The sequence below is a fragment of the Cervus elaphus genome, chromosome 13 (genome assembly GCF_910594005.1).
Source record: "Cervus elaphus chromosome 13, mCerEla1.1, whole genome shotgun sequence".
Classification (NCBI taxonomy): domain Eukaryota; kingdom Metazoa; phylum Chordata; class Mammalia; order Artiodactyla; family Cervidae; genus Cervus; species Cervus elaphus.
In genome coordinates this window covers 35,389,692-35,414,889 of record NC_057827.1, presented here as the reverse complement: position 1 = coordinate 35,414,889, position 25,198 = coordinate 35,389,692, and the positions used below count along the sequence as shown (strand labels likewise).

At 58.8% G+C, this 25,198-nt stretch overlaps 1 protein-coding gene across 5 annotated transcripts in view; it reads right to left on the bottom strand.

The window, feature by feature from the left end:
• Positions 1-212: 212 nt before the first annotated feature.
• Positions 213-25,198, bottom strand: part of PSTPIP1 (proline-serine-threonine phosphatase interacting protein 1) — a 42,739-nt gene continuing 17,753 nt past the window's right edge. Inside the window, exons 1-15 of one of the 5 annotated variants that reach the window (XM_043921759.1) lie at positions 22,021-22,175; positions 19,843-19,943; positions 19,439-19,513; positions 10,901-10,935; positions 10,554-10,660; positions 8,802-8,864; positions 8,464-8,562; positions 7,543-7,588; positions 6,552-6,631; positions 5,907-6,005; positions 4,731-4,827; positions 4,105-4,195; positions 1,762-1,817; positions 1,441-1,574; positions 213-519 (exon numbers count right to left, since the gene is read on the bottom strand). In XM_043921759.1, the coding sequence (XP_043777694.1) occupies positions 388-519; positions 1,441-1,574; positions 1,762-1,817; positions 4,105-4,195; positions 4,731-4,827; positions 5,907-6,005; positions 6,552-6,631; positions 7,543-7,588; positions 8,464-8,562; positions 8,802-8,864; positions 10,554-10,660; positions 10,901-10,935; positions 19,439-19,513; positions 19,843-19,943; positions 22,021-22,029 (1,224 nt within the window). In that variant the 5' untranslated portion in view covers positions 22,030-22,175 and the 3' untranslated portion in view covers positions 213-387. Of the gene's footprint in view, positions 520-1,440; positions 1,575-1,761; positions 1,818-4,104; positions 4,196-4,730; positions 4,828-5,906; positions 6,006-6,551; positions 6,632-7,542; positions 7,589-8,463; positions 8,563-8,801; positions 8,865-10,553; positions 10,661-10,900; positions 10,936-19,438; positions 19,514-19,842; positions 19,944-20,483; positions 20,508-20,693; positions 20,745-22,020; positions 22,176-25,198 lie in introns of those variants that run through there. The other 4 variants (XM_043921756.1, XM_043921758.1, XM_043921760.1 and 1 more) reach the window with 4 other exon arrangements.

The window sequence follows — 25,198 nt, the reverse complement described above, 5'->3', positions numbered from 1 at the left end:
CCATCCTCCCTGACCCCTGTGGCCTTCTCCCATTGGCGGCTGTGAGCGTGTCTCCCTGGCAGGGACCCCGCGCTAGCGTACCTCCCCCATCCCCAGCAGACTCGGCACAGACCCCGCTGGGGCCTCAGTGAGGACACTGCAGGTGGGAAGCTCTGCTTTCCTGACTCCTCCCCTCCTTTGCCTCCTCCCGATGGAGCACGTGGACACAGATGCCAGGAGGAAAAAGAGCACTCCTTTATTCCCTGTGGGAAAGACTGCTGGGGAGCAGCTGGCACCTTCTCTGAGGGCAGGCTCTGTCTGAGGCCCCCATGCAAGGCCAGGGCGGTGGTGGGGGCACGGCTGGCCCCATGGGCAGGACAGGTCCAGGTAGGGGCTACTGTCTCTTCCTTAAATCTTCTCCAGGTAGGAGCCAGGGACAAAACCACGCTGCCCGTTCCGTTGTACCGTCCACCAGCCGTCTTCCCCTTCCAGGATGACCTCCAGGATATCCCCCGCAGAGATGTTCAGCTCGTCGGAGTTCTGGGCAAGAGAATGAAAACACATCCAGCTGAAGGGGCCTGCTGGGAGGGCCTCTGGTCAGGCGACCCCTCCACCACCCACCCCAGGCAGTAAGTGTCTCGCAGCTGGGCTGTCAGCTGAGACATGCCAGCCTCCTGGGGCTGCAAGAGAAGGCCACTCCGGGCTAAGGCAGCCCTGGGAGACCAGCCTCTTGTCCCCTTGGTTTGTCACAACCTGGGGCTTCTTCCCTGGCTTTTCCTCCAAGCTGCTCCCTTCTCCCGCTCCCTACCTGAGACACAACAAGCTGGCAAGTCAGGGGCAGGGGTGTTTGATATTCCCAGGACTGCCAGCCCTTGCAAGCACACCATCATTCTCCTGGGCTGTGCCCCCGCCCCAGGGGACAGGCTTTGGGAGCAGCGTAGCCAGCCAAGCCCCGAGGAGATGCCTCAGTCCCAGTGGATCTGGGGTCCAGCTCTGTACACCTCGCCTCAAAGCAGGGACACATTAGAGTCTCTGGGGATCTGGGCACAGCGGCCCTATGGCTCCTTACTCGTCCTCCCCTTGTGGGCTTCAGAAAATCAACCATGCACAGCTGAGGACCTAGTTCCGATCATGACTTGTTCTGGGCACCCATGGTCATGGGGAACAAGGCCTTAACCCACGGATGCAGAGCCTGCCCTTCAGACTACTTCCTCGGGTAGCTCCAGCTCCACCAGCCGGCTGCACATGTGCGTAGCTCACGCAGTGCCCACATCTGCCTGGACACCACGTGACCCAGGGCCTGGTGCCGTTCATCAGCTTTCATTCAGCAGGTGTGCACCAGGCCCCTCCTGAATGCCAGGTGCTATTCTAAGGACACCCATCCCAGCACCCTCACATGTGAGCACACCCTTGGGCATGCTGGTGTCCACCCAAGAAGGAGGGGAGGGCAGGGGGCCTCACCTGGGCCGTGTAGTCATAGAGCGCCCTATAGTCCTGGCCTGGCTTGGTGGGGGGCCCTGGCGCCTCCTGCACGGCGATGGCAGCGTAGACACTCTCATTCCGGTCAGGGATAGGAGTCAGGGTCTCTGTGGAGGCTGAGTACAAAGTGAGGCCTGGCACCCACCCCTTGCAAAAATCAGTAGTCCCTAGAGGCCCCCCTGACTCACAGCGTCCCCAGACTTGCTCAGCTTCTCCCCATCCCTCAACCTCCCATCTGTGCCAAGTAGGCATCCTCTCCTCTTCCTCCCCCCAACCAGGGTGACAGTTGGCACCCCAAATTACCCGCAGAAGCCGCTGACAGTGTGGTCTTGGGACTTCCGTGCAGCAGCCCAGAAAACCTGGGGGCAGGAAGGACAGGTGAGTCGGGGGGTGGGGGGAGTAGATGAGGCAGGGAGCCCGCAAGGTTGGCCCTAGCTTCCAGGCACAGATGTGACTTATGGGGTGCCCCTCGGCATGAGGGCTCTCCGAAGGGTGGTCCCCTTCCCCCGTGGCTCTTCCCCAGCAGCACCCTCCCAGCCCCTTACTCTGCAGACGTCTGTCTTCTCAGTACTGCTCTCCGCAGGGCCAAACTGGTGGCTCTGACACCTCTGTGCTCCAGGGCCTGGGCCCCATGCCGGCCAGACCCCTCTCCAACCTCGCCCACAGGTGAAGGAGCTTCCCCCTAGAGCTCAGCCCACTCACGCCCTGCTGGGACCTTCATTAGCCTGACCAGCCCTGCTGCTCCCTGACCACACAAAGTGGTCGTCCAGGAGGAAGTGTTCACCTCTTCCTCTGTACTTGGTTCAGACCTGGACTGAGCTAGAGTCAAGCAAGTGTGTTGAATAAAAGAAAAAAAGGTGCAAGAAGCAAGAGGCAGACCCTGGGGCACTTCGTACGGAGGCCACGTGGGTGCCCTGAGCAGAGGTGCTGAGAGCTTCCATGAGGAGAAACTGTTGCTACTCCCGCACCCCACCTTCCTGGCCTGGTAGGTTCAAGCTGTCTGCAAAGATCAGCTTCACCAAGCAGAGACCGGGTGGGTGCCAGGCGTGGCCAGTGCCTGGGAGGGGAGTGCAGAGGCTCAGGTCATACAGGCAGAGGAGTCTGGGGAGTAGAGTGGACCGGTTTGGGGTGTATAGGAGACAAGACTGAAATAGGGACCAGGCCAGACACCCAGGGGTCTTGAGGGCTTAGTCAGGGGCAGGGCCTGTAGGAAGCTGCGAGGTGGGACCCAGAGACCTTTCCCAGGTAGCGTTTGTGGAGCTGAGGGTCCAGGACAGAAGCACATGGACAGGTGAGCGTAGACTTGGCAGGTGTGGGAAGGTCTGATGCAGACTCGCCCTGCCAGGGAGGGTTAGCCCAGCAGGTTGGGGCTGGAGGGGCCGAGCTCACTAAAGGTATGGGCGCCCCGCCTGCCTTCCCAGGGTTGTCTACACTCTCAGCTCCATTCTTCCCTCCTCTCACTTCCCCTGGCCCTCCCCAGCCCTGCCTGGCTTCAGCCGCCCCACGCAGAGGTCCCTGCCTGTCCTCTCCAGCAGCCAGGCCTCCCCCTGCGGGACCTCTTTCCCTCTTTTTTCTCTCATCCTCATCAGGCCCCTCCTCTCTGTCCTTTCTCAGCCCTGCCCCAGGTGAGCTCTTCAGGGCCCTTGTCTAAGTGACCACCTGTGCAGGCATCTGGCCCTCACTGGGGGTGCAGGGAGGTCTGAGTCCCCTGTGGTTTTGGTGTGATGGTGAGGGTGGGAATGCCCGCCTCCTAGGGTCCTCACTGTCTCAAGGTTCCTGGAGGAGCATGCCATGGGGCCCAGGAGCCTCAGAAATAAGTCATCCTCAGAGGGCCAGGAGCTCTGTCACCTCCACCCCCACCCACGCCCACCTTTCAAAGGCAGAGCTTCCTCTGCACTAGCTTGGAGGGAGAGAGGAGGTCATGGAGGCCTGGGGATGGGGCACAGGTGCCATGTGAAGCCCACAGTGCTCCTTTAGATGCCCACAGATGGGGCACTCGGGGAAGTGACTGAGGGAGTTGGAGGGTGGGTGCACCCTGAGTGGGTTACGGTGCTCCCGGTGGGCTATCACCGTCATCACCCAAGGCCTGGGCTGGGAGGGTCCTTGGGTCTGAGTCTGCCCCCAACACTCATAGGCCCTGGGCCTAGAGGAGGTGTGTGAACTGTGCAAGTGACATGCTGGGGCCTGTCACCAGGACCCTGGCACCTACCATAGCCAGGCCAGGGAAGGGGGCTTGGAAAAAGCTGGAGAATTCTCCAGGAGTGCTGGCTGCAGGGCCTGCTCCTCTGCCCTGATCCTGTGCAGCCGGTGAGGGGCCTGACAGTCCAAGACTCCGACCAGGCCAGCAACAGAGCTCAAGGGGTGAGCCCGCCTGGAGTCTCCCAGCACAGTTGCTAGTGAATAAGTAGGGTACGATTGTTTAACACCTGGCTCCCCTTGGGCTGAGGGTGTCCTGAGGCTAGATTGAGTCTGTCTTGTCCCCCAAGAGTGCCCTGTACCTAGACCCTGGACCAGGCACACAATAGGTGCCCAATAAATACATGGGAAAGAGCCAGTTGCAGGAGAAGGGGCTGGCTCCTTTCCTGGCAGCCCGCCTCCCCTGGCCCCGCTGTGTGTCCCAGCCGGGGGTGTCCAGCAGGCACTCACCTCTTTATCATACCACAGGACGGCTGGATGCCAGGGCTGCTGGACAATGGGGCCACCTCCCGATCATAGTAGTTCTGGTAAGGCACCGGCGCTGCAGGTGACAAGTGCGAGAGGCCCAGGGTGATGAGGGCGGGGCAGGCGGGACCTGTGCCCTTTGACACCCCATCCTCTCCCCCTCCGGAGGCCCAGACTAGGGCCCCACCTTCCCATCCTGGCCCTGGCCTGCCCTGGTGCTTGAGGAGGGGGCCCCCCCATCACTTCCCTGAGAGATCCCACTGTGGGTACCACCAAGATCGAACATTCTAGACTCAAGATTTAGCGATGCCAAACCATGGAGTGGAGTGGGGGCTCTGAGGAGGCTCGTGCCTCTCCCTACCCCCGCCTCCCCTTGAGTGTTAGAGTGCTCCCAGGCCCCGCCCATCCTCTCTCTCAAGGAGGCAGCTCACTAAGGACTCGGCCAGGGAGGGGACTGCTCTGTCCCTGACCTTCCCCCGGGCCGGCACCCAGAAGGGAGCTGTGAGCCGCTCTGTTTCTGTCTGCAGTTGAGCCTCAGAGAACCTGGGCCAGGCCTTCCAGGGAAGGTAGACCTGGACCCAGCGGCCGTGTTGCCCGCCGGCGGGCCTCACCTGGGGGCTCGGTGCCCGTGCTCTTGGCCTGGATGAAGCCGTCAATGTCGGCGTCCACACTGCAGCCTTCCAGCGTCACCCGCACCTCTTCGTAGAGCTGGGGGTGGGAGGGAGCGGAGGCTGAGGGGCCAGGCTTCACCTCCATGCCCACATTGTCAAGCCTGCCCCCCTCTTTGGGTCTGAACCCTGACCAGGGGCCTTGCGGTGTAACTGCCCCAGGCCTGCCTGAGGCGCTAGAGCCCTGGCTGCCAGCTTCTCCTGTTTCCTGAACACCTCGTGCGTGCACATTCCTTTGCATCCTTTGCATTCCTCTCCATCCTCTGTGGGAGATAAGACTTCCTCATTTATAGATGAGGAAGCTCCGGAGAGTGACTTGCCCAAGGTCACAAAGCAGGAATTGAAGTCAGTGCGCTGGGCTTTGGATCTGGTATGAGAGGATTCAGAACCCATACTCCCTCCTCTGCTACAATGAGGCCACCAGGTGGGCTCAAGTCATTTGAGGGGAAAGCCCCCAAAACTCCACACCCACGGGTAGAAGGGATGAGGCAAGTAACAGTGGTGGGATCAGGGAGTCGGGGCTGAGAAAGAGAGAGACAGCGAGGGCTGCATCAGCAGAGGTCAAGGCCCCTGGCGGGGAGGTGCCCCTCTCTGCTGAGGGAGGCCCACCCGGCACATAGAGCTCAGTAAGGCAGGGCCGGGGGGAGCCAGGACACCCTGGAAATGTCTGGGGACAGAAGAGGGACTGAACCTCGGCTCCTGCAAGCACCAGGCCTGGAGCAGGGCAACCCCAGGGTCTCCCAGCCTCTCTGCAAACCTCTAAGGGGCTATGTCTGCCTCCCCTCCCCTCCCCTCCCCAGCAGAGGGAACAGAGCTCCGGGGCTCTGATAGAAGAGCTGAGGCCTTGGAGCAGGGGTGAGCAGAGAGGGCAGACGCCAGGGTAACCACAAAGCACATCTTCCAGGCCAAGAGGCCGTGGCCTGCACAGTACTGAGCTCCCCGTCTCTGGGGCCTGGGGCAGAGGCTCGGTGCTGGGCTCGGAGACCCTGAGGCCAGGGCTCAGGTGACAGAGGACTGAGGCCTGCTCACAGTCTCAGGTGGGCCTGGCTGCAGAGTCACTCGGAGGCTGCCTTCCCCTCACGCCCCCCCACCCACCCTCTCCCTGCCCTCAGCCCCCACCTCATCGTCCTTGACGCACTGCATGGAGAGCTGGTTGCAGTGCACCCAGAGGGAGTTGCGGAGGATGGTCAGCCGGTCAAACTCCTGCAGCTGGAAGGCCTGGGGAGAGATGGGGATCACTGGAGGGCTGGGCCAGGCCAGGCCCCACCCACAGCTCAGCTGGAGTTGACCAGCCAGACCCCGTCTGCTGAAGCCAAGCCTAAAGGAAGCCTAAAGGCTGGGGGTCCCCACCCCCACCTCTGTGCCAGCGCTTGAGGCTTCTGGGAAGTTCAACTGCCTATGGGACTCTATGCTCTGCCCTTCCCCAGACTCTACCACATCCTTGGGGTGTGTCTTAAGAGGAGCACTGGACCCTGAATCCTGTCTCCCAGGCCCTGTTCATCAGCAGAACCCAGGGAAGCTATGGGTTCTGTTCAAGCCTCAGTTGTGGCTTCAGCCAAAAGGGGCAAAGGATGCCTGCCTGCCTGCCTGCAGAAAGGGACTCCAAGCACAAAGCCAGGCAGGAGCTCCCTGGGGAGGGCCTTGGAGTGAGCGGATGAGTGAACGAGTGAAGGAAGGATGGCTTTCCCCCACCGCTGCCCCTCTTCCCCCATGAATTGGCCGGAGCGGGGACGGGCATCAGCTCCGCGCCGAGGGGTCACTCACCTCGCAGGTGGCCCGGTGCTCCTGCTCCCACTCGCTCCGCACCCTCTCCAGCTGCTCAATGTTCTGCCTGTACACCCGCTCTGGAAGCGCAGGGGGTCCTCAGGGAGGCCAGCCCACCCCTGTGCCCACTCTGTGCCCTCCTCCTCCCTGGAGAGACCTGCCCTGGCTGCTGGAGCCGCAGGTGAACGCTCATCAGGGCCCCTCACCCCGGTACCGCCCTTGGAGAGGCACTCAGCACCCACTGTGTTCCAGCTGCCTCAGGCTGGGGCAGAGCCTAAGGTCAGAGTCTGGGCCTCTCACCATCCCACCTTCTAGATGAGAAGCTGAGGCTCAGAGGGGGCGGCCCTGGAGGAGGGTGAAGGGGAGCTTTGGGAGCTGGTGGGCTGGGAAGCCAGCGGGCTTGGACCATGAGCTCTGTGCCCCCCAGCCAAGAGAGCACCTGGGTGTTGGGACAGGTGGTGTGGCAGAAGGCAGAGCTGTGTCAGCAGAGATGAGGGGTGTTGGGATCTTCTGGCATCAGGAGGAGGATAGAGGAGACAGATGCCCAGAGAAGGCTGTGATGTGTCTCAGTGTGTATGAGAGAGAGAGAGAAGTGTATGTGCAATGAGTGGGCCTGTCTCCCTCGATCGGTGGCTATGAAAGTCCTGAGCCCTGGAGCCAGATGGCTTGCATTCAAATACAGTTACCACCACTTATTGGCTGTGTGACCTTGGGCAAGTTAAATAACCTCTCTGTGCTACAGTTTCCTTACCTGTTAAGAAAAGGGGATAGTAACAGTGAACACCTCATAGGATTGTTTGTGAGCATTAGTTAAAACACACATGAACAGTGTTGGCAAATGCGAGAAAACGAATTTTTCGTTTTACTTGCATAAGGAAGCAAGAGTGAGGAGTGTGGGACTGTGTCCCAAGGGTGAAGGAAGTGTGCTGTGGGGGGAAAGATGTCCAGTCTGCCCCACCCCCTAGGCTGAGAAGGTGGGCTAGCCGCGTACCTGCCTCCATGGCTGAGTCCTTGCACTGCTTGGCTTTGTTCTGGCTCTGAGGAGACAGAGGGAAAGCGGCCCTGAGGCCCGGCCCCGAGCACCTCCCAGCCCAGACCTTGGGCTCCTGGCCTCCCTGGGCCACCCTGAAGGGCGTCTGTCACACCCTCCCTGGCCACCTCTCACAGGGCAGGGCGAGTAGATGCTAACCCTGAAGGACACACTCTGGAACCAGTTGTGGGCAAGCTCCATCATTAACTCCAGCCTCACCGCACAAAGGACTACAGGCTGTTTCCAATAAAACAGGAATAAAACAGAAACCCAGTCATGCCGACACATGTGCAAACTAGACCTGGAGACCCAGAGGAAAAAGTGTAGACCAGGGCCGGGCCCTGGGGCTCGACAGCCACTGCTGGGCCTGCTGGTTGGGGCTTGGGCTCTGTCCCTGACTTGCTGCCACCAACTCACCTGCAGGTCCCTGTGCTCTCTGGGCCTCAGCATTCCTGTCTGTGCAATGGGCCAAATGTGTTCTTGGGTCCTGGGAGCTTTGACATTCCCACCCTGGCCAAGAGGTCTGGACAACCTGGGTTTGGGGTCCTTTCTCTGTTCCTGCCTGGCACTGAGACCTTGGACAAGTCACTCACCACCTTTGGGCCTGTTTCCTCTCTGGGACATGGGCCTACTGGGCCCTTCTCTGAAAGGTTGGGTGAGGGTTAGCGTCTGCTCTCACGGCCCTGTGAGCTCTGGGCCTGGGCTGCAGTGGGCCTGCTCTGAGGACTGGGTCATTGGGTGCAGCCTGGAGATGGCAAAGGGGATCAAACTGTCCATCTAGACCCTGAGATTCCAGGAAACCTTGCCTGGGGGTGTCTGCGGCATCCCTTCCTGCCCTGCCCCAGCCCCGTGACATCACCCCGCCTCAGTGACTCCACGCACCTTCTCCACCTGCTTCTGCTGACCGTTGGTGCTAATGCGCTCAAAGGCCTGTTCAGCATCGTCTGCATCCCGGCACTTCTGCTCATACGTCTTCTTGGACTGGGGGGTGTGGAGGCGCGTGACTTGGGGGCCCCAGGGTGAGGCTCCTGAGCCCGACCTCCCTTCTCCCCATCAGGGGCTGTAGATGGAAAGGGGGCCTCCACACCAGGGACAGAGATCTGCAGCTCCAGGAACCTGACAGGCCGCTGTGCCTGTTGCTGGATGGAAGCCTGAGGCCAGCCCTGTCCCAGGGCTCCTGGGATCCACACCCCAAACCCGGCCGCCCCTTCCAGGCTCACCTCCATGGCCTTCTTGTGCAGCGACAGCTTGCTCTTCTGGACACGGTCCATGACAGCCTCGTACTGCAGGGGACATGAGGCTCTGAGCGTGGGGCTGTCAGGACGCTCCCCTAGGCCAAGAGGATGGGGTGTCCCTGGGAGGAGGCCCAGCCTCCCCTCCTGGCTCTGATGGGGCAGTGAGAGATGCCCTCCCCCTCCATCAGCCTGCTCTCTCACAACTGCTGCTCCCAACAGAAGGCTAGAGGAGCCCGGGGCATGGATGCACCCCAGGTATCTTCTCCCTGCAAACTACCCCGCCCAGCCAGGACTTGGTCTCTAGCCAGAGAATACCCAGCTTACACACACACATGCGCATGCACACACACTGTCCTTCACTCACAAGCCTCTGTAACCACACATAGCAATCACACCCGTGGGGACCCAGCCACACTGTAGAAGGTGTCACTCTGTCCGAAATAGCTTTTGCAGACATCAGAGCCTCACCGGCCACAGGAAAGCTTGAAATAGCCATCCCGGGGCCTCACAGATGCTCTGCAGGCAAGTCCCAGCTCAGAGAGGTCACGTGCTCCAGCATCTCAAGGCTGGGCTGATGTGTGGGGGTGGGCTTTGAGGGCCCACTGTCTGCTCAGGAACCCAAATTTAGAATCCTGAAAGCCTTAGGCCCCAGGTGGGCAGACAGGGAGTACAGCCACGTGAAATTTCTGTGGTCAGAGCCACTCATCGGAGCCGGCACCCTGCCTGTGAAGACCGAGAGAGGCTTGGTTCTGGGCTGGGTCCCTGAAGCTCAGGAGGTGGAATAAGCGTCTCATCTTGCAAGAGGGAAACTGAGGCACAGAGGGGGTAAGTGGCTTGGCCAGGACACCCAGCCCCAGGCTGGCCCCAGGCATGAACTGTTGCTCTTTTTCCCCTTCACGGGTCAGTTGTGTGGAAGTTTCCATTTTCAATTCTTTGGACAGTGTACAAAGATGCTCCCTCTCCAAGAAGTGTTTCTGCGTGCTGACCTCTCCCACCCTGTCCAAGTTCCACCCTCATCACTGAGGCCCTGAGAGGCTGATCCTGTGTCCACACCTGCCTTCCCAGAGGGCCACATACTCAGTCAATCAGAGAGTCTCAGGCTTGGGAGGGGGCGCTGGGACACGGGGTACCAACCCCACTTCTCATCCAAGCTCTCAGCTTCTCTAACAAGTCACCTCCAGTCTCTGTTTACGTACCTCCCACAATGGGGACCTCACTTCCTTTCCATGCATTGAGGGAGAGCTGTCCCCTGCAGATGGTGAAGAATACCCTAGGATGCTAGGGCAAGCTCAATACCTCCCATTCCCCGCAAGCTCTGTCCACCTCAGCCTCAGGCAGCCCCGCAGAGTGGCTGCAGTGACTGAGCCCCCAGGTCTTCCTTTCTCCCAGATAAGCACAGTTTCTGGTGACTCCCTAACTTAGGTTGCCTCCTTTGGATACTCCCACGTTGTCGCATACCCTCCATAGCCTGCTATAACGGGATGATCGACAAGGCCCATGCCCTTCGCTCTTGGCATGAGACACCTCAGTGGGAAGAGCCCCGGGGGGCCTTCAGGCCGGAGAGCCGGGCCCTGGTTCCAGCACCAGGCCTCTGTCCACACTCTTCTCTCCTCCAGATCACCATCACCCCCAAGCCTGGGGTGCTGCCCCGCCCTCCATCATGAGAGGCCAGCCTCCACTACCCCCGCAGTGACCACCGCAGTCTCCCCCCGGGCCCATCCCCAGCACCCGCCTCACCTTCTTCCTCTGCTCCTTCTGCCTCTCACGGAACTCCTCCAGGCTCCGCAGCTCCTCACGAAGGGCCAGGGCCAGCTGGATGTGGGAACTGCCCACATTCTCCATTTCTGGGGGCAGAGTAAGGACACTGGTCCTTGGCATCAGACCTGATGGGCCCCAACCAGTGACACACTCGCTCCTGCCTGGACCAGCCCAGCCCCAGCCCCACAGCTCGTCTCTGTCACCCCCAAATCCTCCACCAGCCTCAGTTCCCAACCAGAATCCACCCATCCCCATCAGTGGGGATCTGGTGTTCCCCGAAGGTCCTGTCCCCCTGCAGCCCAGGATGGGGAACAGGCGGGACTTACGCTGCTTGAGAGAGTCAAAGGAGGCCCTCAGGGAGCTGCAAAACAGAAAGACCAGGGTCGGTAGGAGGACAGTGAAGGGGGACCTGAAGTCCTGGCTGGGCCCAGGGACTTTTATTTTGGTGGGAGGACCCTGGCTCACTCATACACGCTGGCCTAGACTCAGGGGACCTTCACTCTGACCCTCCTTGGAAATTACAAAGCAATCAATGCCCCCCCCCAAATGCTCTTGGCTTCTGCACATCTTCAGGCCCTCCCCCTCTCCCGGGGCCCCTCCCCCATAGTCCTCTCCCAGATGAACTGAAGCAGGAGAGGGTGGGGTTCAGACCTGGCAGGGGGCCTGAGAACGTCCTGGAGGGAGATGAAGGGCAGCTGTAGGGGAAGATGGTGACAAGCGGGGCAGAGGTGCTGAAGGGGAGAGATGGAGGGGCCTTCGGGCAGGAAGGACGGGGTGCACAGTTGAGTACAGCAAGAAGCTGAGGGGCTCCCCGGCCCCTGGCTTGGTGGCTGAGAGGATGGGGGTGACACCTCGAGAGGGCCCAGGAGAGGATATGGGGAGTGACTTCAGGGTGCGCTGAGCTTGAGAAAACCCAGGAGGAGGTGTCAGGAGGCACCAGTCTGAATCAGACATGCGGGAGCTGCCCCCTCCAGGGAGGACACCAAGGAGGAAGCAAAAGGAAGGAGCTGGCTAAACATGGCAAGTGTGGAGGTGACGCTGAGCGTAGGGTTGCCAGGTGGCATAAATAAAAATACAGGACACCCAGTTAAGTTCAAATTTCAGATAGACAACAAAAGCTTTGAAAATAAACATGGCCCATGTAATATTCAGAACATACTTACCTTTTTAAAATAGGTGTTATCTGAAGCTTAATGGGACAGTCTATATTTTATCTGGCAGTCCTGCCAAGGGGGCTGTCACCCAGAGCTACGAACAGAGGTGAGGTCTGAGCTAAGATGTCGGAGCTCTCTCAGGACCCAGTCCTGTCTGCTGCTGATGGGTAAGGGGCACCTTGGTCAGACAGGACTGATGGGAAAATGCATCTCCCAACCCATCTGCTCCAGCAGGGGCCTCTCTGAGGGGCGAGCTCCCACTCCTGGCAGAGGAGGGAGGTGACTTGGAATCCCAGGTAAGGAACCTGGCTAGAGCTTCCTGCCGACTCCCATGTGCGTTAGAAGCAGACCCTGGAGCCAGATGCCTGGGTTCATTCCAAGCTGTGCCACACACTCTCTGTATGACCTTAGACAAATGGCCTAGCCTCTCTATGCCTCAGTTTTCCCTTCTGTAAAATGGGGATAATGATACCACAAGCAAAATAGTTGTGAAGATTAAATGAATTTATATGTATAAACGTCTCTTAAGACCTGGTGCAAAGTAGACGCTCTGCAAGGGTTGCTGTCATTGTGCTACCCTCCCCTGAGCCCACATCTGCACACCCTGACCAGTCCTGCGGGTCCCCCAGGCCCCTGAACCTGACCTGAGCTGTACCTCCCAAGTGCCCCACCTAAGAGCTTACCACATGCCCCCCCCTTATCAGAAATGCCCATTGAATTCATCTTCAGGTTGGAGGCGTCCCCTTGAAGCAGCCCCCATAGATTGGGCTCCCTTCCTGTCACCCCCTACAGCCCTGTGGGCTGGTGAGTGCCGAGTCTCCAAGTGCACAGAGGCGGTGTGTGGAGGTTGCTGACTGGCTCTGAAGTGAGGCTTGTCTACTCTCAAGGGTAAAATTCTCTGCCTCTGACTGTGGCCCCTTACCAAAGGAGGCAAAAACAGGCTGCCGCTCCTTGCTCAGCAGGCCACCTGAGGAACCACAGCCAGTGAGGCTGATGGTGGCTCAGAGGGTAAAGAAAGAAGTGAAAGTGAAGTCGCTCAGTCGTGTCCGATTCTTTGCGAACCCTGGACACCAGGCTCCTCCGTCCATGGGATTTTCTAGGCAAGAGTACTGGAGTGGGTTGCCATTTCCTTCTCCAGGGAATCTTCCCGACCCAGGGATCGAACCCAGGTCTCCTACATTGCAGACAGATGCTTTACCATCTGAACCACAGAGGGTCAAGTATCTGCTTGCAATTCAGGAGACCTGGGCTCAGTCTCTGGGTCAGGAAGATCTCCTGGAGAAGGGAATGGCAACTCACTCCAAGTACTCTTGCCTGGAGAATTCCATGGACGGAAGAGCCTGACAGGTCCATGGGGTCACAAAGAGTCAGACATGACTGAGCGACACACACACATGCACGCGCGCGCACACACACACACACGCCAAAGCTTGCCCCGTGAGGCATCCTGTCACTGGCTGCATCCCTGTGCAGAGCAGCGTGCCTGCCCCCTGGTGGCCATATGACCACATGACACCCAGCGATACAGCCCTGCCCACCGCCTGCGTGCCTGTGAGCGTGCGTGCTATGCCGCTTCAGTCGTGTATGACTCTTTTCAACCCTATGGACTGTAGCCCTCCAGTCTCCTCTGTCCACGGGATTCCCCAGGCAAGAATCCTGGCCTGGATTGCCATGCCCTCCTCCAGGGGATCTTCCTGGATCAAATTGCAATTCATTTCCTGGATCAAACCCACGTTCTCTTTTGTCTCCTGCATTAACAGGCGGGTTCTTCACCACTATCACCACATGTGACTTCACCAGCCAGCATCTCCTCACCATCCTTGCAAGGCAGAGTTCACAAGGGGCTCCCTCCTCCCATGGGGACACAGGAAGACTACCCAGCAGAGCAGCAGCATCACCTGGGAGTTTCTTAGAAGCACAGCTTCTCGGGCTCCACTGCTGTCCTCCGGGAGCCGAAGCTCAGAGGTGGGGCCTAGCACACTGTTTCAACAAGCCCCCGGGTGCTGCTGAGGTACATTCCAGTGCTGGCCTCATTATTTAACGCTCACAACTCTGCCAGGCAGGGAGGGCACCATCATTAGCCCCATTTCACAGATGAGAAAAACAAAGGTCAGAGAGGTGACAAAGCTGACCGTGGCTGCACAACTGGTAAGAGGTGTAACCTTCTGCTTCTTACCAGAGGAAGGAAGGGGTGATGGCATGGTGACCCCACCTGCCTTGGTAGGGGGTGGAGAGGTCAGGACTTTGACAGAATTGACACTTCCCCAGTGGTTACACCTCCTTCTCGCACATGCATCTCCTGCCTCAGTCTCCCCATTTACGGTTAGAGCCTCTCTAGGCCCAGCACGGCCACATCTCTACACCCCAGCCCTCACCCACAATGTGACTACATCCTGCCCAGACCCCTCCCAGAGGCCAGGGCCTGCAACCTACTGGTCCTCACCTCCCTTTGGACCTCACATCTCACAGACACTTCAGAGTGTCCGAAACTGGGCTCTTCACCCTACACACCTGCTCCTCCCACAGGGCTCCCTTCTCAGCAAAGGTACCACCGCCTACCAGGTTATGCACACCTCCCCCTGCATCACCTTCTCTTATTCACCTCCCAAATCTATCCATCCGCCTCTTCCTGCCACCACCCTAGTCCCTGCCCCATCACCTCCTTCCCTCCTACTTCACTCCTCATCTCTTACCCTTGTTCTTTGCCCACAGTCGTTTGGCCAGTTCCTCCTATATACCATGTTCCCTCTTGCCCCAGGGCCTTTGCACATGCTAATCCCCTATGTGCAGCATCTTTGCCTGGCTCTCCCTTCTGTCTCTTCTGAGCACATGTTCCTGTTGTCATCCTAAGCTGACACATTGTCTATCACTGCACTGAAATAAGAGCCTATTGAACGCTTGGTTCTTCTCCCCGTTGTCCCCAGGATCACAGCCCAGTGCATTAAACTCAATACTCAATAAACCCCAAGGCCTTGCTCAACACCAGACCACTCAGAGAAATCATCACCAAGATTTCCCAGAGACTTTCAAACTGTGGTGCTAAAGAAGACTCTTTGAGAGCCCTTTGGACTGTAAGGAAATCAACCCTGAATATTCATTGGAAGGACTGATGCCGAAGCTCCAATACTTTGGCCACCTGATGCGAAGAAACGACTCATTAGAAAAGGCCCTGATGCCTGGAAAGATTGATGGCAATAGGAGAAGGGGACAACAGAGGATGAGATGGTTGGATGGCATCACTGATTCAGTGGACGGGAGTTTGAGCGAGCTCCAGGAGATGGTGAAGGACAGGGATGCCTGGCGTGCTGCAGTCCACGGGGTCACAAAGAGTTGGACACGACCGAGTAACCGAACAACAACTGCTCTCCTGTGTCTCCACCATGTGTCAAGGCTGGGAACCCCTTGCAGGCCTCTGCCCTCTGTTGTCAGTCCCCAGTGTCCGCCTGTTAACTCATCCCATTGCTCTTTGCAACCTGGCTCTCAGGACACTCAGCCCAGAATTCTGTTTCAGACAGTTTGAATTTCCAGTGTGTCTCCTTCTGTACTTCTGTCCCACCATGTGACCCACACTATATCACGACCCCTGCTTTGCCATCCTCACCCCTGCCCCCTGCCAGCCACGAGGCTCCTTCCTCCCAGCTCCTCTCACTGCCCCACGCCCCTGCTGGAGGCTGGGCCCGGGTGAGCTGGCCTCCTTAGAGGAGGAGGAGCCCTGGTAAGAAGCGGGGCCCCCCCTCTCTCACTGCAGTATCCTCAGTGATACCTTCTTTCTCTGAGCTCAGAGGAAGAGAGATGATGAAAAAAAAAAAACCCTTCTGAGAGGAAAGCAGTGTCTTAGGCTTAACAACTGGGGGCGAAGCAGGGACATGAGCGTTTAAGGATTCAAGTGGGGGCTGTCCTTGCTCGCAGGTACTATTGGGTTGGCCAAAAAATTCAGTTGGGTATTTCATAACATGGAAAAATCCGAAAGAAATTTTTGGCCAACCCAATACAAAGGGACGCACAGGAAACTGACCCCAGCCCTGCCTCTATCCCCCTTCTTTTCCTGAACCCCGACCCTGGCAGCTTCCACGGCTGGTGCAGCACTCAGCCACCCCACCCTGGGCAGGGTGAGCAAGAGCAGGAGATGACAGCTTTCTGGGGGAGGCGGTATTTCAGGCAGAATTCACAGGGGAGATATGAGGGCATCAGCCAGAGCAAAGGCCCCAAGGTCGGAAGGAGAGTCAAGGTGAGCTTTCTGCAGGGTTGGATGTGTGGTTTAGGCAATACCGATAAGCCGCCTGCACCCACCTAGTGCTTCTCTAAAATGCACTGAAAGAACTTGTGGGAATTCCCTGAGCTGGGGACCTTATCTGTGTGTCCCTCATTGCCACTGCCCAGGAGATGCTTGCTGAGCTCATGTGTGAACGAGGTGAGTGCTAAAAGTCACCTGAAGGCCAGAATAACCTCATCTCAATGTTTGTGGCTGAGTCTCAGACCTTCTGGCCAGTCTGAGGTCAGGGGATGACGCAGAAATGCTCTTCAGGCGGCAGGGGTGGGGGTGTCTGGACGGCTCCCCGCTCTCAACTCTCACTGGGCTATTTCTGGGGTCACGGAAGCCCTTGGCTTTGGTCCTCCTCCTCCACCCCGTTCAGTCTATGCACCCTCAGCCCCCTCCACTCATCCTCTCAGAGGCTGAGAATAAGCATCCCATGGGAGACAGGGGGCTTGGCCACGAGGAGGCATGGGGCTCCCCCGCTCCCCGAGTGGCGGATGGGCCCTGGAGGATGAGCTTCCAGCCCTCACGTGGAATAGCCAAGCCAGCTTTGCCAGGTGCCAAGCTCACACACAAGCTCACAGTCTCCATGGCAACAAGGAAGCGACGCATGTTGTCATGGTTGCCACTCACCCTATGCACAGAGAGCCCCTCCAGGTTGGTGTGGAACAGGGCGACCTGGTCTAAGCCAAAACGCTGACAGGCAGGCAAGGCCAGAGTGTCTAGGAGAGCTTTCTGGAGGAGGTGGGGCATGAGAGGGTCCTGAAGGAAGGTTCTGATGCAAAAGACCGGGGACGAGAGCGAGGTCACCCCCAGTGGGCTAGACCCCAGATTCAGAACAGTGAGGCCCTTTATTTTAAAATATTTCAGTCCCCATACCCACAACACAGCTTGGGGCATGGCACACACTTAGATGGATGATGGATGCTTGACCCATAGTTAAAGAAAGCAATGACTTCATGATCTCACCTTAGGACACACCTCAAGGAGCAACACTGATTAAGCACCATCGTGCGTCGTCAGCTGAGCTGGGAGTTGCAAGGGGGCAGGGCCCTAAGGGAAGCAGCTGGTGGGCTGGGATAGTCCAACCCCCACCTCCTGCTTCTCTGGCTCTAAATGTGCCCTGAGCTTTCCAGCCTCCAGCCTTTGTCCATGGTCCTCTCCCAGGAGGTGCCCTCCACTCTGCCATGCTCCTCTGGCCACTCCAGCTCACTGGGGAACTCGGGATGGGGCTAGTTCTCACACGCACTGCTCCCAGCCTGCTCTGGAACCTGTGCAAGGGGCAATGAGGCCCCGGTGGGTTCTGTTCCTGCCTCTCCTGCTGCTGGGGAGGCTGAGCCCTGGGGCCTGGCCCTGCCAGCCCACACTCCAGCTCCTAAGTGGTAGGCAGCAAGGTGGACCCTGACTCTGAGCTCCCCGCCCTGGTGCTCCCACCTCAGAGGGAGGCTTTCCCTCCAAGGGCCCCACCCTCCAGCTCTCTGGGCCACAGAAGGGCTGGGCCTCAGAGGAAATGGTCTAGCCGGGCCAGGCAGTCTCCTCAGCCCTAAACTAAGCCAAGTGACCCCAATTTGTCTGACTCATGGAGGGGCCCATGAGAGCGTAATGACCCTCAATGTTTCTCAAGTACCACTGTGGCTTAGGGCTCTCTGCTTGACATTGCAACTGCCCAGAGGAACTCATGACTGTGACTTTCCCCAGCTGAGGACCCAGGACTCAGAGAGGGGGAGTGACCACTCCAGGGTCACACCGCATATAGGGTAGGGCAGACCTTGTCCCACTTGGCCTCCTACAGCCACACAAGGAATCAGGGCCGCCCAGAGCCTCGCCCTGGCCACTTCATGGCTCTAAAGATAGGGCCAGATACTGTGCACCTCTGCGCCCTTCCCACTGCCCACCTGGCTCCCTTTCCACCTCATCCTCTTCACTGGTGGCTTCTCCTTCCCTGTTTTAAGTCCCCTGTGACTCACAGCCCCCTGAGTGTGCCTCACACTTTCCGCCTCCAGCCTGACCTCCCACTGTGGCCCTGCCCGGAGCACCCCCTCCATATCCCCCAGGAGGGCTTGTCTCTCGCTGGGAAAGTTCTCCTTTTCCAGCAGCCCTGGGAGGTCAGGAGGCGGGACTCCTGGATCATGCTCCCTTGATTCCACCCCTTCCTGGGAAGACAAAGAAAGTCCCCATTCATTTTCCTTACTGTGTCCTGGTAAGGAATGCCCTCCTCTGTACCCAGCCTGTACTCAGCTTTGGTCCTGCCATTTTTATCTGCTCCACAGCCCACTGGAGCAGACAGATGAGAACCCAACTCAGAGAGGTTTTAGTGACTTGCCCAGTCACACAGCTCATAAAGGCCAAGCGGGGACTAGAGCTCCTGGAGCTGCGTTCACGCTTTCTGGTCCAAGGCAGGACCCTTGGGCATGAGCAGCCATATCTCCTGGCTCATACCACTCTTCAACCTTCCTCTAGCCCTCCCCGAGTCCTCTCTGGCTCCAGGTTCCAGGTTGGAAACAGGGTCACCTGTGTCTTAGGAGACCTGGAGAGTGTTGTTTATTCGTCTCAAATGAGGGGACCGGGTTCCAGGCTTTGCAGCTGACAGGCTCCGTCCAGGGCCACTTTCCTTGAGCAGAGCCAGACCCCCATGGGGAACAGGGGGCAGGGGTTGCTATGGCAGGGGTTGCTATGGCAACCGCAGGCTGGGTCGGGTCTCTGGGCTCCTGGGTAGGAGGAGGAGGAGGATTCAGTCGAGCCCTTCCAGGACGTGGAGTCCTATCCGCCCCTCGGCCTGACTCAGTCCTCACCCAGCAGGGAGAGTCCACCCTTCCTCGCCACTGCTGGAACCTTCTCCTTAGCTGCCTTCGAATTGAAACTCTCTCTGCACTTGCATCCCTCTCACAGTCTGCACGCAGAGGCGCCGGCCCCAGGGCTTCCCAGCAGCAACTGCCCTCCCAGCCAGGCCCGGGCAGCCCCGGACACGCCTCACCCTCTGAGGAAGGCTGCAGGGTCATCCCCTCACTGAGGAGGAAACAGAAACCCCGAGTGTCAGTGACCAAACCCCCCTCAAGGCCACACGGCCGACGGGTGAGGAGCTGGCACCCCCACCTCTGGCCACACGTCCCTCCTGGAAGCCCGAGCTGAGCCAGTGCGGCAGGGGGCGCGACAGCCAGTGGGGTCCTGTCACCCCTCGCGGGGGCTCTCAGGACTTGGATGGAGACCCCCAGGGAGTGTGGGCTGTGCCCCTTGCCCAGGGTCTCCTGGGTGTTCAGACTGCGGACTTTTCTCTCCCACAAAGAACCTGACCGTGCCCAGGGTGCCCAGCACCCGATAGAGCTGCCCGCCAGCCACCCTGCCCCGGGAGCCACTCAGACCCTCGCCGGCCCTCCCCATCCAGCCCACCCCGGGAAGTCCTGAACCCTGTCGAAAGGCCCAGAGAGTGCCTGGGGAAGCAGGTGGGGTGCCCTTACTTGATCTCCGTCTGGCCGCCTGCCTTGCGGGCGATCTGCACCAGCTCCTTGCCGTACCGCTCCTCCGCCTGGGCCCTGCAACGACAAACCCCCGGACACTGGTCTTGTCCACGGCTGCCGCCCGAGGCTCACCCTCAGATGGGCGCAGCCAGGTCACAGGGCCTGCCCACGCGGGACTCTGGCCCTGTGGACGCCTCCTTGAGACGGTTAAGCCTCCGGCCCTTCCTCTAAATAAACGTTGGCTGAATTCAAGCACATCTGATGGGACATCGGATACATTGCCCACTTGGGGGAAGGCCCAGACTGGGAAAAACAGGGGAATCACACTCCTGACTTCTTAGAGCAGGGGTGGCCTGCCAGCGGCCAGACTGGCCTGGGGGCTCCCTCCCCTTCCCGGCGCTCACCTCTGTCTCAGCAGCTCCTCCACGTCCTTGCACATCTTCCTGCCATCCAGCAGCCGCTGCAGCAACACTTCGTAGCCCGTGTGGGCAGTGAAGTCCCTGCACTGGGATGCAGGATAGAGGGCGCGTGAGGGCCACCGCCAGGGAATGGACCCCGCTAACCGCCGCAGGGACCCGGCTTCCCCATCAGCCTCCATCTCCCCTATCTAAGGACGAGCTCTTCCTTAGATCGCACGTGGCTTCAGACAGGCACACAATGGGTCCCCCCGATAGGTGGAGGCACCAGGGGGAGCCCTGCAGGGATCAGAGCTCACAGTCAGGATGCTCTAACCTAAGACGGCCTTGGGAAGGGCCCCCACCACAACGCCCCCGTGATGAGAGCCTTGGGGGGTGCCTGGCACCGTTCCCCCCTGTCGCCTTCTCAAGAACCCTCTTACCTCAGGTGCCCAAGTGAGAAAACTGAGGCACAGATGGGTGAGGTATACCCAGGGTGACGCAGCCTGAAAGCGGCAGGCCTGGCATTGTACCCAGGCTGTCTGTCTCGGGCCCACACCCTTCAGTCCTACCCTCTACAGCCTCTGCAAAGAACAGCAATTGCCGTTCCCTGACAATCCACTGTGTGCTGGACGCCATGTCGGGCTCACCCTGTGGGCTCAGGGGATCCTCCTGCACCCACTGGGTGGAGTGAACGTCGAGGGTCAGGATCCGGCTCTCACGGTGCTGAGAGTAGGGTTTCTGTGCCTCTCAGCCTGGCTCCCATCCATTTTTGTCCCCCATCCATTCTTGGGGAAGGACCCCAACCCACCAGGGTGTTCGGCCAGGCAACTGGGCCAGCCCCATAAGGCAGCACCTACCTGTTTTCTTTTCCATTTCCACAGACCATCCCCCATCATGAGCCACAGAGATGGGGGGAAGGGAGCCCCCACTTCCCCGATTCACACTCCACAGCCCCGTCTCAGAGCTTAGTGAATCAGCAGGTCTTTCCCAAGGCGGCACACACATGAGTCAAGAGCTGGCCATGTTGCCCCATGCCTCCCCTCAAATGCTGTGTTGTAGGTGTGTGGGGAAAGGTGGGGAGAAGTCTAAATCAAGGAGAGCTTCCTGCAGGAAGAGGTATTTGAGCTCGGCTCTGGGCTTCACAGGTGGCACTAGTGGTAAAGAACCCACCGGCCAGTGCGGGAGACATAAGAAACATGGGTTCAGTCCCTGGGTTGGGAAGATCCCCTGGAGGAAGAAACAGCAACCGACTCCAGTACTCTTGCCCGGAGGATCCCAGGGACAGAAGAGCCTGGCAGGCTAGAGTCCATGGGGTTGCAAGAGTCAGACCCGACTGAAGCAACTTAGCATGCACTGGGAAGAGAAGGTGTTGTTTTTCAAGGTCTAAGGAGAATCAGACGCGGTAGAGAAAGGCAGAGAGGCCACAAATTATACCAGCTAGCCCCGTGACAATCCCAGCCCACCTTCAGTCAACTCAGAACGGTGGAATCTGCCGGCCCACAGAATGGTTAGGATCCCAAGTGCATGCCTCCTCCATAAGCATAAGCCCTAGAAGTTCCTAAGACCAGGTTCAGCTGCCCACAGGCTGATGAGCAGCGGGCCTGGGTCTTGGTTGGCTACTCAGGGCCCCAGGCAGAGTGGTCATCCTCCAAGCCCCACATGTCTTTCTGCCCCAGCATCTAGGCTGGTGTGGCTGCCCCAGGCTCCATTTCTGTAGCTTTCGTGGGCCACTCGCTACTAACCAGGCAGCAGACCACAGCTTCCTGCCCCAGCCTCCCCACCCTGCCCCTGAGGACCCCCAAGACAAAAGCCAGTGGCAGCCAGGGAGGAAGACGGGTCCTTTCTGCTCCTTCCCTGCCCTTGCCCCCCTGAGGGCTCACTCTGAGCTGGAAACCACAGACCACCAGAACTAGGAAGCGTCTTGTCCCATGTCCCTCAGTCCTTGGGGAAACTGAGGCCTAGAGAGGGGAAGATGCGCCTGAGGTCCCATAGGCAGAGCGGGACAAGGACTTGGACTTGCAGGCCCTGTTGTTACCCCGCCATGCCTCTTGGGAAGGGGAGGGCTGACCGAGCCCAGCCCCGCAGCAGACTCTCTGCTCTCTCCTCCCAGCCCCCACTCCCCAGAGGAAACCCACTATCATTTCAGAGACCCCCGAGTGGAAAGAGAAGCAAAACCAAACCTACATTGGCCATTCTGGAGGAAGTGGCAGGCAGAGGGGCCCTGCAGGTGGGGTTCTCGGAGCTCAAGTCCCCAAAGTTCTGCAGGCTCTAGAATCTGGCCCAGCCTTGACTCAGAGCAGGTGGGGCTTCGGCTGGGTGAGCCACCGTCACCAGTGAGTATGTTGTTCCAAGGAAGTGCCGGACTCCCTGGGGGCTGTTCCCGGCTGGCCTGCACCCCCTCCGCCACCCCACCTCAGCTGCCTCCTCCAGGGCTTCTGACTCAGGCCTCAGAGCGGGGCGGAGTGGGGCTCAGGAAGCTGCCGAGGAAACTGATCAGTTAATCGACCAGTCCTGCAGGCTCCCCGCCCTCCAGGGGCCCACCCTGGCCTTTCCTCCCGGCACCTAACTAGCCACAGCCCGTAGGTATCCTGAGTTCCCTTTCAACCCCCTTTTTACAGGCTCAGATGGACATTTCCACAGTGTGGAAGCTACGAGAAGGCAGGGCTTCCCACCTCTCTGTGTCCCCCTGCAGCCTCTGTCACCTGAGACCTGTCTCTGGCCTTGCCCTCGGTGAAATAGCCAATTAATGAGTCCACCAGCCACACATGATACCAAGAATATCACAGCTGTTTTCTTACTGAAAAACACCACACACCCAGGGAGTTAAGGATGATGAGGAGGAGGAAAAGAGGGTAAGTGATTGCCCAAGTTCCCTCAGCTGGTAAAGATCAGAATCTAAGATATGAACGCAGGTCAGCTTGTCCTCCAGGCTTCCCAGGTGACACTAGTGGTAAAGAAGCCACCTGCCAATGCAGGAGACACGAGAGACGCAGGTTCGATCCCTGGGTTGGGAAGATCCCCTGGAGGAGGGCGTGGCTACCCCCTCCAGTGTTCTTGCCTGGAGGCTCCCATGGACAAAGGAGCTTAGCGGGCTGACAGTCCATAGGGTCTCCAAGAGTTGGACATGACTGGAGCGAGTGAGCACACACGCAGTTTGTCCCCAAACCATCAGACATTCAGTCCAGTTCAGACACTGATAGTCCAGCAACTCTGTCACATTTTGAAACATCAAAAAAAAAAAACTTCTGAAGATGATTACTCAGACTCCCTCTGCCTCAAACCAAAGCCATGTTTCCGTCTGTCATTCAGTTACCATGGATTCTCAGAGGCCAGCTCCGTGCCCAGGCTGGGTCAGAGGATCGCTGCCCTGGAGAAGGGCCGGCTGGCTCTGCAGATGTGAGCGGGCAGCCAGCAAACAGCCAGAGGCCCACCCTCGCCATGTGGCACCTAGGGCGGTCCACCCCAGGGCAGGGTGCCAGGTGGCAGGCAGATGCAGCCCCCTCCTGGGGAGACCTCCCCCAAGCCGGATGTGGGACCCCAGGCCTTGCCATCCATGCTGGGTGGCCATTCTTGGCCTCCCTTGCCCCACACTCATCAGATCAGGGCTACAGAAGATGTTCCAGGATGCTCCGGCCAGAGGAAGCGTATTCCTGCCTCCACCTGAAGGCATGCAAGAGGCCTGCGTGCTTGGGGCTCTGGGCTCTGCTCAGGGATGGCCCACCTGCTCCCTTGGCTGGATGGCCCTGGATGTGAGCCACGGTCCAGGCCGGCAAGCCGGCCCCAGCCCTGCCATGCCCCCACTGCGCAGCTACAGAGGGAGCCTTTGTACCCACTGCCACTTCCTCCTTATCACACCCATACCATTCTTGGTGGCTGCATTGGCTGGGCCACAGAGCCCAGAGCCCCAAGCAAGTCACTTCCCTTCTCAGGACCAGGTTTCCTCATCAAGGAAGTGTATGCGGTGGACAACCTCTCCTGGCCCCAGACAGCCCACCCCACGTGGGCACAGCCCCCTCGGGGCAGACTGGCTGCCAAGTTTAGGGTGGGGGCCCAGGCCTGGCCTGAGAGACTGGACAGAGTTTAGCAGACCATTTATGGGTTCACACCCCACCCTGTGGTCCTGGGCACTCTCAGCTTCTACTTCCCTCCCTGTAACAAGAGGCCTAATGGTTCCCTCCACCTACAGTTGACCTAAGAAGTCAATGAAACAATGTACACAGATGAGATGAGGAAACACAAGGTCAGAGGTTGCCCTGAGCTGGAAACAGGGCTGACAATTATCACAGATGAGAAAAATGGAGAGGTTACCTAGCCTGCTCAGAAGTCCGTGGGCAACAGCCAGGTTTTGAGCCCTGCTCTCCCAGGCCAGATCTTAGCTCATCCCCTCACCTCTCTGCAAAGCCCCAAACTCAGTTACTGTTCAGCAAGAGTAGCTCCCCACGCCTTGCCCTGGCCCCACCCGGCTCTCACCAGACAGAACCCAGCTGCTCAAGGCTGGAAAACACCGAGTTATCACCCTACTGAGTTATACACCCTCCCCACCAGAGGGTCCATTTAAAAGGCTGCAGAAGCTTTTTCAAATGTTCCCTTACTTGAAATTCCAGAATATAAAGTATCTCAGAGGAGAGCTAAGCCTCTCACCTCAGAGGGAGAGGCCTGGGATTCGGCCAGAAGTCTGATCTGCCAGGAAGAAGCTGGGTAGTCTTGGTGAAGCCCTTGTCCCTTCTGGGGCCACCTGACTGTGTTATGGGTTTGGGGAGAGGAGGTGACCTTCAACTGTCCTTTCAGCCTGGAGGCTGTTGTGTGTCTGTTGGCTTTTGGAAACCATGGCAACCATAACTGCATCTTACCTGGAGATGTCTGAAGTCAGGGGTGAGCTGGAGCTGCCCAAGGGGAGTCCAAGGGCATATGAGGCCTGGAGGGGAGCAGTTGGGGACTGACACCCATACGTCTCCTAGGAACCAAGTGGAGGCCGGGAAGGTAGCTGGGAAGAGCTGCCTGTAAATCTCAGCTGGTGAGAAATACCTGGCAGCAAAGGAGGAGCCCCCCAAAAAAGCTGCATGGAGCAGATGATGGGGTGCAGCTGGGAGGTATCAGACGTGGACAGCTGCAGGGAGGAGAGTGGGATAGCCAGGGGACGAGGTCCCCGAAGGACCTGCGAAAGTAGCCAGGAGAGGAAGAGCTGACCTGTGGGCATCAGTCACCTGCTGCACCAGCTTCAACTGCACCAGGGAAATAAGGCCCTTCACCCCTTTAGACCTTCCAACCCCACACCCACGCCGTCTGTAGAGACACCAGAAGCAGTAAGCAGTGGGGGTGACAGAGGCCGACCCCGTGGCCATCATAGGCTTCCAATCACAGG